Here is a 13,356-nt window from a genome sequence, read left to right as displayed (position 1 = left end):
TTACATTGTCTGCCTTTTAACTGGAGGAGTTGAAACCGGATTTGTTAAACATGGTGTGTTTTTTAAGCCTTCTTATGAACATTTTTTTCTCTCTCTTCATGTTGCCGGTTTGAGTTGAGCAGAGATTGAAGTACACCATGTGGATTCTATAGTTGACACAAAATAGCAAATTACACAACGCTGCCTTTTATGTGGACCATGGGTACAAGCATGGTTAAAAAAAAAAAAGAAAGAAAAAAAAGCCGCGTAGGCGGTAAGAAAATGCGTTTGAGGCGGGGTTACGTTTGTACGTATGCACGCCTCTAAGGGCGGAGGTGGTAAGAGAATGGGCGCCTCATTGGGATGTTTTAGACTATTTTAAAATTTATCAGATCTATAAATTTTATATTTATTATTTAGTTCTGCCTCGTGAGGCCAAGGGAAAAGGCGCCAAGGTTCGATTGCGTTCTCTTAAACCTATGGTGGTACAAGGTGTTTGGATACGAGTTTTTTTTACTAAGACAAAATTTTAACTAAAATAATAATGTAAAAGACACCGTCCCTCTAAGCCATGATGAATAGTGAGACACAATGTGTAATGCTTTTTATCGGATTTCGTTTTCTGTTTCTACCATTTTTCATTTTTTTATTAGTTAAATTATTATATGATATAGCATAATTAAAACTAAAAAAAAAAGAAATACATAAACATATACATTACATTTTGTATAGACCGTATATATAGGGATCTTAGGGTTTAGAAGATGCTTGTTTGTGTTATTGCGGATTTCAACGATTTTGTTAGGGTTCACGGCTACGACTTTAACCAAGGGGGTAACTATCCCCAGCTACTTCAGTCTCTAGGCTCCACCGGCTTTGAAGCCTCAAAGCTGTCAGACGCCATCAAAATCGTGAATCAAATGGTATGTTCAGACTCACTCCTACCTGATTGTTGCATTTCATGAATGAACCGTTGTTTTTTGATGATTAACGCACTTGATTTCTGATTGTTGTATTAATTGAACAAATCCTTGTGTTATGTTGATGAACGAACTTAATTTTCACTAAATGTGTTCATTTGAATTAGATTTTGTGTCACGAGATGGCTGTTTGTATATGTTTGTGATTTCTGAGTTTCAATCAGACTCTCTCTCTCTTACCAGATCTGATTATGATGAACATTCTCTGTGTCTGTCTGTGTGTGTGTGTTTAGTATTCACCACTACACGTTGTCATAGACAACAAGGAGGGTCAAGAATATATAATAAAGAATGAAATAACTACAACTAATCTAAGAAAACATCAAGTGATGTGTGGATTTTCAAATAGGATCGCCCAAACTAACCTTATAATCACACAATCTCAAGTGTAGGACTTGTTCATCACTTGTAGGTTAAAACCTTATTAAAAAAGAAAGTTTTTGAGGATTAAACCTTTGGATTTACATGTTACAACCTTGTTTTTAAGCACACATAATCATAGTCTTGATTAGTGGCATAAGGACATAGAAATGTATGAAGAAAAACATGAGTTTTATTCCAAAACATGAAGATAAAAATGAGCAGAATTTAGGTGCACTTTGGACCTCAAAATGGTAAGGTTTCACCTTAGTTTGCCCAAGCAAACTTGTGAGAACCTTTCTAGAGGTTATCCAAGTGTTGTAGAAGAAGATATAAGAAGAAAACTGAAGTGGAAGTGAGTTAAAACTGACTTTTTATGGCTGGAACTTTAAAAAGCATGGCTGAAACTCAGCTGAGTTTGGGAGGGTTTTTGAAGTATTTGGAGGCTTGCTAAAGTGGAATAAGGAGTGGGGAAGTGCTTATTATATAGGGAAGGGATTAGGCTTTTAATGAGCTGGGATTTGGAAATGTTTAGAAGGGGTTAAACCTTGGAAAAAGCCCACAAAACCAACCCAATAAGGGCTGATTTGAGCTAATAGGGGCTGCCATATATTTTTTTTATTTTATTTCTTTAACATTATAATGTGTCATTTTGTTGTTTAAGATATTCAATAATATGTAACAATGTTTTCCTTAACTCGTAATAAGGTATAACATGGAATAAAACATGATTTAACTAGGTAAAAAGTGTGATGTACAAGTATGCAATATGTTTGTAAGTGGCTAGTATATGTCACATATTAGATGATTAATCGTTTGTTAGTTGCATTTTTAGGCATATTTTACCACATTTTAGCATGCGTATTTATTTGCATTTTAGGCATTTATACTATATATATTGCATTGTTTTGGAAAATACGCGTTTTTGTGGAACGGAATCTACTTTGGACGTTTTCAATGGTTTTGTAGGCACAGAGCGGTCGTGAGGAATGACAAGAATTTTTCAAATGGATTGCAAGGACTCAGAAAGGTGGCTATGTTCATAGTCGATTTAAATGAATACGAAAGTATTTGGATAATTAGCAAGCATAAAGAAGTTTGTGGATCAACGTTTGAAGAGCAGCAACATGTATAAATTGTTTGGACTGCAACTTGAAAATTACAAAACCTACATGGGTTAAATTGTTTGCAAATGAGCTGTTGTTGGGCTAGACCATCGCAAGAAAGGGAAAAGATTAAATGGACCTTATGGCCCACTGATGAAACAATGTCATGGGAAAGTGTAGGCAATCAAAAGGGGATAATGATAAAAACAAAATGAACGATATGGAAGGAAGTTTGTTGGACGGCTGCAAGTCAAAGACGAAAAAGGGCATTTTCTTTTTTGGGTGATTTTGGAGAACAATTTTGTTTAGTAAGTTTAAGTTTTGGATGTTTGGTTTCATATTTGTATTGACTGAACTAGCCATCATGTCTGGCTAGACTTTTTTAGTTTCGACATCGGGGTTTATTTTCTTTGATTTGGTTCATAAACTTATGTGAAACGATCACGTTAGATCCAATTATTTTAGTGGTTTGTTTATATGATTCTTGTTTTTACTACGGATTCAATCCGGAAAATATTAGATTGTTAATAAACCTGATCAACTTATTAATTTTTCTAATAAAGTTCAATCAATTTTTAGAACCCTAACGAAGTTTTAATTTTTGATACAAGGAACAAATAATATTTTGAGTTTGTCTATGAACCCAAAATTATTATAGAATCATACAATATAATTAGGCACTCCGAACGGCGTGAGTGTTTGATTGTAATTGATACTTCTATCCCGCAACCCGCACGCTAAAATCCGAACGGCGTGAGTTTAGAGTAGCGGGTTGGCTCTAATCAACGAACGGCGTTTGGTTAGACATTAGATAGAGTGGATGTCCGAACTACGTGACGTCTAGTGTCGATACAAACTATTATTTAAAAAGGATCATTGCACCGTGACCGTTAATGATCGTAAGTCGAACCGAATCAAGAAATTGCCCTGGTGTTGAAATTAGTTTTAACATCTGAATTTTCCAACCACTTTAATTAGCTTTTATTTTTAATCTAAAAATTATAAATTGTTTTTACGTTTTAGTTAAACTAAAAACCCCCCTTTTAAAACAACCGTATCTGTGTTTAAAACGTTTTGGCATAATTCGTTAATCTGTATCCCTGTGGACATGAACTCTACTTCCACTCATACTAGTAGTTTTCTTATTATTTTATTTGTTGGATTCGACACCCAACATCGTTGTGTAAATAAGAATATTATTAGGGGTTTTTAAGTATCAACAATTTAAGGACATGCATGGACATGTATCGTAAATAAGTATCGTATGCGTATGAATTGCGAATAAGGATTCGATGTACAATGAATTCGAACGTATGAGCATGTATGAATATGTAGTATGTGAAAAGAAATACGAATTTTATTTATAATCCAAGTTTCGGATTTTACAACGATTACAACGAAAAAATGATTACAAGAATAAATAAATAAATAATAATAATAATAAAAATGATATAGAGATTAAGTAGTAAAAAAGATAAAATATCAATGTATCGTGTTTTATTGGGTAGGTTAGCTTTCAGTAGTAGTAATAATATTTTATTATACCAATATATTATTTTTAATATTTACTTTTAACACATTTTTATTTTTTTCTTATTTACTTTAACTTTTAACGTATTTTAATTTTTTCCTTTTCTAAAACCATATTTTCTTTATCATTTATTTTAGTTTTTGATAATTCTTTTTTTTTTTAAATCATCTTTACTTTATCAATTAATTTGATATTTATTTAATAATTTATGTTCGTTAATTTTTTTTCAAAAAACTTAAGTACGTAGTTGTGTTTAATGTTTACCATCAATCAACATAAGTTTTATTAAAAATGAATTTATATTCAAAATAAAGTATTTCTTTAGTATTGTAAAATAATACGATAATAAACTAAACCGATTCTAACGGTTTAGCTTTCTAAACAACATGCTACATTTTCAAATAACGTTTGTTTTACATTATCATTTGCTCCGTTTCGCCACAACGAGCGACGTAAAAAAAACTATTTATTTTCTAAATTGAGTATATATATATTATAACTTTTGAGTGTTGCATATAATATTTTTATATAAAACAATTGTTTGATATTGTGAATGTGCATATGACTAAATGAAAGAATCATGATGTTTATATATTTTCTATATTATTTCGTTGATATATGCATATCATATATGTTAAATATAAACACATATTTATTTACTTATAAAGCAATGCATTAAGAGAATGTGTAGTGGTAAACATGAATAATGCCCCTATTTATGGGTGTTGTGTGACACGCGTCATCCCAATCAGCAAAGAGGTATTATGGGGCGTTTTTTATATATGGGTGTAGTGAGATATGCCCAATAATGCCCCATCAATAATTGCCCAATTATTATCTTTAAAAAAGAAATAAAACAAACTAATAATATTTGGAATCTTCTTATTGGACAAGCAAACAATACCCCAAATACACCAGCGTTCTTTAAACAACACTTCCGCTCCATTTTCTGATAACAACGCCCAAGGGGACAGTCCGGCAGCGTTGAGGGGCGTGGTTCAAGGCAAAAAAGCCAGAAACCGCCCCATTACGCATGGTCTAACAGGGTCGATCTATCGTTTTTGTAGCCCCTAAGCGAACTATGAAGTGGAGGCTCTTTTCTAAAATTATTATTTTCAACATATTTAGTAACAAAACCCTCAACAATATTAGCCATTAAAGTTAACCTACCTTGAGTAATTAGCCCTAGTTTCGCCCATAAATTCTCCTCTAATATCGACGTCATAAGTGATTATCAATAGAGCAGGTTGCGATTGGGAAGTGGAATGATAATTGCGGCTCTATTTTAGGGATTTTGGGCACTGATAATTCGCTGAATTTGGATGTGGTCGTCGAATGGTCGATAACTTCGGCTGACTTTCAAGTTTCGTCCATTTCACATGCTTAATCTTTAAGTATTTTTTTTACTTCACTTGCTTGAATTAAAACATACCCACTCTGAATTTTGCTTTTGTGAAATGGGTGAAACTTGAACTTTCCAGAGAGTAATATCAGATTGGTTCACATTTGTTTGTCTCATTTGCCGTTTGTTAGTATTTTTACGCATATATTTCAGACGTTTTTAGTAAATCAGAAAGCCAATTGGCTAGATCAGATCATCAGATGCTCTTAAAGACCCGTCTTTGGTAGAATCAGAGCAAGGTAACGTTCATCACAACGCCCTTGAAGCCAATGCAGTAAAAGTGTAAAAAATCCGATCAGCGAAATCTGAGGCTAATGAAGCAGCAATCCCAAAAATTACCAGCTTTAACACAATGGACACATCGCTACTACTCTCTTAAGAAAGCTGATGAATGAAGTAACAATTGCGAAAGTTACCAGCTGGAACACAGTGGACACATATCGCTACTACTTCCTTAAGAAAAGTGATGAATGACGTAGCAATTGTGAAAAATTGGGATGATGTGGCAAGTAGTCAACCTGACTAAAATCTACATGGTTACATTTTAGAAATGTTAAAACTTGGTCTTCAAAGAATGACTGAACATAGTTTTGTGTACATGCTTTCTGGCCATTGCCTATATAAAGGGTACAAGTGATAGATATGATGGATGTTTTGATATGGTTTCCACATGAGTTATTTCTCTATTGTCGTAGCCTTCCTGCATCACGTTTGCTTTAGTAAATTCTTTAACCAAAAAAGATTACATCTAAATATCGCAGCCCGCGGCGAAGCGGGGTGTGCATTTACTAGTACGGTACAAATAATATTTGAGGGGAATAGTGTCAGACAGCTGCTGTTTTGTCATTGTTTTGTTTTTTCCCTCCAAGCCAAATTACGATTTTGCCCACGGTTCAAATTTACAAATTTTCCATGGTTTTGTTTTTTCGCTGTCAAATTACGATTTTGCCCCCAATGTAAAATTACAGTTATGGGATCGTTTTAGTTTTTTTTTACAAAACTATGGTACTGTTTTGTTTTAACTGGTTGACTCGGTGTAATTTTTATTCGTGTCAGGCGGCTGCCTGACACATGCTCATTTGTCCTAGAAAATTACAATTTTGTCCCCGGTTTAAAATTATAGTGTTTCCATCATTTTAGTTTTTTTAGCGAAAGTCTGATAATGTTTTGTTTTAATTGGTTGACCCAATATAATTTTTTTAGATCGTGTTATGAGTATTTGCTGAAGTATCCCTCAAGACTATGTATATAATTTTAATTAATTAATTATAGATAAACATACGTAATATAAAGAAACCAATTCAGTGACACATGAGATAAGAAAAGTAATAATTACAATATTTACGGCTTTCCATCGACAGCTTCCCAGTTTCATGTGACGGGTCTCATAATAACTTTTCCAGGATAGAAAGTTACCGCGGCATCATCTTCGACCTCTATATCAGGTCTGTAACGTGTAATATTAATATCCACCAATCGGCTACCCGAGGGACAGCGGACGTGAATAGCAAAATTACATTCAAGGCACTTGAAGATCAATTCTGATTGCAATTCACTTGTACAAAACTTGCAACAACCGTCACCTTCAATCCCCACATGACATGACACGGGATGTGGATGACTAGAAAGGTTAGTAAGAACCCCAAACTTCATATTAAGAAATTTAAAAACACCTTCCGGCACCTCAGGAGAAGATTTATTAACATCTTGTTCGGACTTTAGTATCAACGAAGCACAAGCAGAATGTACTGACTGCCCACATTCTTTGCAATGATAGAACCATCTTTCAGGAATAAGCTCCTCCTCACAAACTTCACAGAAGTAGTCGCTCTTGTAGTCCTCAATTGGGAAGTAACTTAGCTCTAGGGGGTGCCTGTCACACTTGTTCTTAATTCTCCTGGGCAAATGCAAAGCGCACCCAATATGCAGGCAGAAGAAATCACAAGAATTACATCTAAAAGCAAACTGACCTCGTGTAAACTCAAAACCACAAGCATTACACAATATGTCTTGGATTGATGATACATCTACTCTTGAAAGTAAGTGATATGGATGTGCTTCATGTGTAATTCTATCAGGCATAATAAGTCCACACTTCACGTCAACTCGATATTTGCATTCGGTACAATGGTATCTAAATCCATTGCAACATAATCCACAAATCTCACACTCTAACCCCTTATAATCATCTATAGTATAAGAGTGAAAGAGAACAAGCGTGTGTTGTGGGTGGCCTGGATGCTTTTCTAGTTCACTAGGTAGTCTTGTGCACCACTCGTGGAGATGAAAGTGGCAACCTTTATTGCACACATAAAACGGCGTTGTTGTAATTGGGCTCAAACATCCATTGCATAGTAACTTAATCCTCATCATGGGGTTGTGAAGAGTTCCTACGATACTTGTATCAGGTGCATTGATTAGCTGTAAGGGGTGATTATGACGGGAATGTGTGTACAACCCCTTATCAAATATAATTTGATCAAAATGTCGATAATCTTCTCTACGAAAGTGGTGTTGTAAGATGTTGTGGGATTCATCAGGGAGTGGGTAGTGGAGAAAGTTAGGATAATCAGCAGCTTCAACATTAGTATAACTGCTGCCTATTCCTAAGACAATGAATTGAAATAGCCAAAGGTAAAGTCAAATATAAGCATATTATATTTCTAAGAAACTAAACGAAGTCGGTGAAGATTTACCGTGTGAGAAGATGGACATGAAGGGTTCCCCCTCGATGTTGCGCAATCAAGGTGAATGTAGTACCGACATTTACTACATTTGTATAGCCAAAAAAGTGGGCTAATATTCATTTCACAAATCCTGCATATGCTATGACTAGGCATAACTGTAAAAGAATATGAAAGAGTGAGCTTGTGAACATGATGCTTTGAACTTAACTTGAACGGAAGGGCTACACAGTCAACATGGATTGAGAAGCTAAAACATGTGCTACAATGATAGAAGACCCCTTCATGTTTTTTTCCACAAGAATAACACTTGCTTATGATGGGGTCAAGGGTAATAGAGGTCAGTGGGTGTGGGTGGCCAGGATGATGAATCATAGTTTGCTCCGCAGATTTTGCACAACGTAGATCGATTTCATAATCACATGTAGAACAATGATAACAAATACCATCTAGATGTTTTGTAAAACAACTATGACACCTCAAAGAAATTGAAACTTTTTTAAGGTGAAGAGTATGGATAGGGTGTCTTGGAAATCGAAGGGTTGTGGACAATTCTCGACATGATTTGTGGAGCGAGTAGGAACATGATGATGATTGGCTACACCTGTAGTAATATCGGTGGTACCAATCAATTCGATATCCACAAGCATCACATTTGCACTCAAACTTTTGCATGCTGATCAAATCTTGGTCATCAATATCGTCATCATCTTCTTGATAGTTTTGATACATTAATTGCAAATCTTCAAGAATGAGTGGATGTTCGTGTTGGATGATCTCTTCTGCTTGTACCCCTTTGAACTCCATTATAATTCTTTTTATATCTCACACTTTCAATATGTTGTTGTTAATTAACTGCAACATACCATGATATGATGTTAATTAACTACAAGATACCATACACCTTAACAAGTAATGAGATAGATCTGGAAGGTTTAAAAAGATAAAGACACTTTAAAGTAAAGAAGAATTAAATGTGTACCTCGTGATTGATGGAGATTATACAACACATGCGATTTTGAATGTGGTTATTACCTTCTTTATATAGTGTGCCAGGACAACTTCATTTGGTAGGTCTCCAATGAGCAAAGCAAAGAATAATAAATTATTTTACTTTTATTTGTAGTTGAATAAGGAACAATTATTTTCTTTGGCATCTTACAATGAGCAAAGCAAAGAATAATAAAATATTATACTTTTATTTGTAGTTAAATAAGGAACCATTCTTTTATTTGGTATCTTATATTAGTTTGAATAATAGAAGAATATATGAAATCTCTCTCTATATATCACAGGGGAGTGATAAAAAGAATACCCCTTAAATTAAGTTGTGGACCAAACAAAATTACGTGCAGCTATTAATTATTTACTAATTATATGATATTTACGTCTTAATTTGATATTGTTTATCGAAGAGTTTGGAATGTCAAAGACTCAAAGCAACATTAAGGTTTGGCTTATGTTGATATTATGATTAACGTGGGAAAATAAATAATTAAGTTAGATCGTTTATATCAATATTAATAAGTGTTGTACTGTGTAATGTATCCATGTTTTTTTTCTTTGTTGTGTAAGTTGTTGGGTCTCAAATAATTATTATTACTGATTTACTGATACACATAACTTTTTAATAGAAGTATATTTCATACATTTAGGATTATATATGTTTAGGGCTTTCATGTCACGCCAAAACTTTTAAAAAACATATGTTAAAAAATCTAAGAAAACTAAAAGCTGAAAAATACGTTCGCTGGGTGAAAGAAATTGACTGGGAAGCTCGACATAGCCACATGATCATTATTATATTAGAACAAAATTTGAAAATTTATGTATGGTTCATGCGTTAAAATGACTACAAATATTACTTTGAAACAAAAGTAGATATATATACGTTATTATTTAACTGATCGACTTTTTCTTTTTCTTATTATTTTTTTTAATTAATATCTATACTATCTATCTACTTATCTATAAAAGGAGAAGTATGGCTGTGTGTAAAACACTCAGACATGCCAACTCAACTTTTCTTAAATCTTGCTAATGTCATTTTAAATAGATATAGATTAATCACTAATTTAAATACTTTTAAAATACAATTAAAATATAAAATTGAGGGAAGTTCAAAATTCAAAATCAAATCTGCCTCCCATCTTTCATAGTCCGCCCAAATCTATCTCATTTCAATACCTCTATCTTTCTCTCTCTCTCGAATCAAAATCAAGACCATCTCTCTCTCGAATCAAAATCAAACCATCCCCCTCTTTCTCTCTCTCTCAGTTCAGTTCCAGGACCACACGAATCCACAGCCACAAAATTCAAACAATCACAAATCAGAAACACAACAAACAACAACAATCACAAAGATTTTAAATAATCTTTATACGAACTCTAATCGATTATTCTTGAAACCCTAATGTCGATTAAACGAGGGTTTTGAAACACAACGGCAATAACACCTGTTGTGTCTAGGGTTTTGAAAAACTGCAGCGGCTTTGAAGGTCGGCCGCTGATGAAGACGATGATGGTGGATTCGTGGTAACAGTGAAGGTTTACAGCTAATTCGAGGTAATTATATGACGAGCAGTGGATATTCAGAGCGATTGAGGAACGTTGTTGGTTTGAGATTGGAGAACATAGGCTTTAATTAAATGATGTGTTAATTGAGATTATGATTTTGCTGATGTTTGATTGAATTCACTTCAGGTTGAAATTTGGAATCTCCATCAACATTCATCACAATCTTTAGATGTATGGTTTATAATGTTTAATGTTTATAATGTTTGTATTTTTGAAGGTAATCACATGGTTTATAATGTTTAATGTTTATAATGTTTGTATTTTAGATGTATGGTGAAGTTGAAGATGATCTCCCCAAATTGTCATCATTGTCACAACAAACATTATGAAAAGGAATACATACATTTTATGAAACTGAATTCGTTTTGAGGTCAAACATGCTTGGTTTGCCTTCACTGATTTGTTTTATTTCTTGCAGCCTCAATGGATATTCACTAATATATAGTGGAAAGTATACATATAATCTAATCTAAGCAGTTAATGCGGTAAAAAATCAGAAGATCCGCTATGCACGAAATGTTTAAAGATCTTCAAAAGGCCATTGAAGATAGGAAGATCCGCTATGCACGAACTCACTCCAAGTCTTCGTAGGCAAACTGAAATAAATTGGTTTCTATCCTTCAGTGAGTTTTTACTTTTCGTATCCATTTACTTAATTTTTAGATTGCTAATGAGAAGCAAGGTTTACAAAATTTTGGATAAGTTAGGGTTTTGTGTGATTTCTATTAGGCAAAAGTTAAGGTTGTGGAACTGGATTAGTTTGTTTGAGTTTTGACGTCGGCTCAAACCTAAAAAGGCTACATATTATGTATTTTTGTTGTAATTGGTATGAAGCTTACTTCAGGTGGTTAGAATTCTGACCTTTAAGATGTAAAATTTTATTATAATTCTTAAATTGGAGTAAGTAATGTATGAGTTTGTTAGATCGAGTGACTAATATTATATTCTTACTTTAAAGTTTGAACTTAGTATTAGGTTGTCAACAAGTTATTGGTTTTTGTTGGTGCATGCGTCTGTCGACTTCGTCTTGTATCGAGTCTTGCATTGCTCAGGGCACGAAGATCGAGAAATCAAGACAAAAAGATAATTTCGCATGAAAGAGGTGATTCCGCACGAAAGTACACTTGGTAATTTCGTAAGGAATTAGCTAATATTGTTTGAGGTGTAATTTCGCATGTAATCTAATTCCGTGTGAGTGTGTTTCGTACGGAATTAGCATGTCTATATATAGTTGTGATCTCGTTTCAGTTGGCACGGAATTAAGAAGGTTGTTTCCGACGGCGGAGCGCTGTCGAAGTGTTTACAGATCTGTAATCGTACCAGAATCAATATAAAAGACAGTTTAAAGTGACATTCTTGCTGAATCTAACACAATATGTCTGTTTCCGCCTTTCATATTGTGTAGAATGCCTCTGATTGACTAGTTCGGGCCCGCGCACGATCCTACATGTGGTATCAGAGCTCAGGAGGAGGAGTTCTGCAGATTTCAGCCTGATTTCATCTCATTTTCTTACTTCTACACCTTCTTTTCTGAATTGAACAACTTTTCACGGTTAAAATGATCTGAATTTCACATATTACAAGCAAAACAGTGTTTTAACAAATCCTTGAGAAAACTAGATCTTAATTCGACTTAAATTTGCTTAAATTGATAATTCCGCTTGAAATTCTGTTCGAAAATGATGACATCACTATAATTCCGTTTGAAAGTGATCCTTAATTTCGCGCGGAAATACATTGTTGAGTTAATTTCGTTTGAAACTATTTCTAATTCCGCACGGAATTAGAATCTCGTTTGAGTAATTCCGTTCCAGATCTAATTTCGTGTGAGACTGAATAATTCCGCACGAAATTACCTGATTTCGTTTGAAAGACACTAATTTCGTTTGAAAGTTGTTGTTGCAAGTAATTTGAACCTAATATCGCTTGGGAGTGATTTCGTTTGAAAAATCTAATCTGGTTTGAAAATGTCCGACGAAGAATTTCGTTTCAAAGTCCAGGGAGAACATGTCTTTTTCATCATTTCTTTCAAGTTTGAAGGTCCAACAAATCTTGAAGATCGTATGCATTCAGATTATACGCACTATCCATTTTAATCTCTTCAACACTACCATCTGATCTGATTAAAGTCAATACTTGTCGTTGATAATATTATTATCATTTTGCGTCACGTGTTATAATTTAGTGAGCCGAAGATTTATTTCCATTCTTATTTTACTCTCTTTCAGATTCTATTATTTAATTTTAAAATTTTAATTAAAAAAATCAATAATATCTTATCACAAAAACCGTTTTATAATATTTTAATCTTCATTATCAAATATATTTATTTTTTTCAACCCGTGTAATACACAGGGTCCTAATCTAGTCTATATACTATAATAATGCATAAGAGAGGGGTATTTTAAGATACCCAAAAAATAAGAACTTTTTCCCCACTTTATTTATAGAAAGACCCCTAAAATGAGGGTAGTTTAGTCTTTTAAACACTATTTATTTTTTAGTCCCTAAACTTATTACACTTAAATCCCTAAGGTTTTAACAAAATTATAGATAATTAGTTATAATTCACCTATGCACAACAAACTATAATTTTTTTACGTATTCTTGACATATCTTATAAAATATATTGTTTAAAAAAATCCAAATATAGCATGACGACCTACATATTTTTGTCAACGTTTCGGTCGTTGTCTTGTTCAATATTGACGCACGGATTAAAAGGTACAAGTCGATA

General features: G+C 33.6%; 1 protein-coding gene across 1 annotated transcript; it reads right to left on the bottom strand.

Moving 5' to 3' along the window:
* Window positions 1-6,646: 6,646 nt before the first annotated feature.
* On the bottom strand, window positions 6,647-8,192 carry LOC110939780. The gene is made up of 2 exons (XM_022181342.2): window positions 8,055-8,192; window positions 6,647-7,964 (listed from the first exon to the last, which is right to left on the bottom strand). Exons 1-2 carry the CDS (start codon window positions 8,071-8,073, stop codon window positions 6,730-6,732), a joined length of 1,254 nt encoding a protein of 417 aa, XP_022037034.1. The 5' UTR covers window positions 8,074-8,192; the 3' UTR covers window positions 6,647-6,729.
* Window positions 8,193-13,356: the final 5,164 nt, after the last annotated feature.

This window comes from Helianthus annuus, chromosome 5 (assembly GCF_002127325.2).
Source record: "Helianthus annuus cultivar XRQ/B chromosome 5, HanXRQr2.0-SUNRISE, whole genome shotgun sequence".
In the NCBI taxonomy this organism is placed as follows: domain Eukaryota; kingdom Viridiplantae; phylum Streptophyta; class Magnoliopsida; order Asterales; family Asteraceae; genus Helianthus; species Helianthus annuus.
This window is presented reverse-complemented; position numbering and strand designations above follow the sequence as displayed.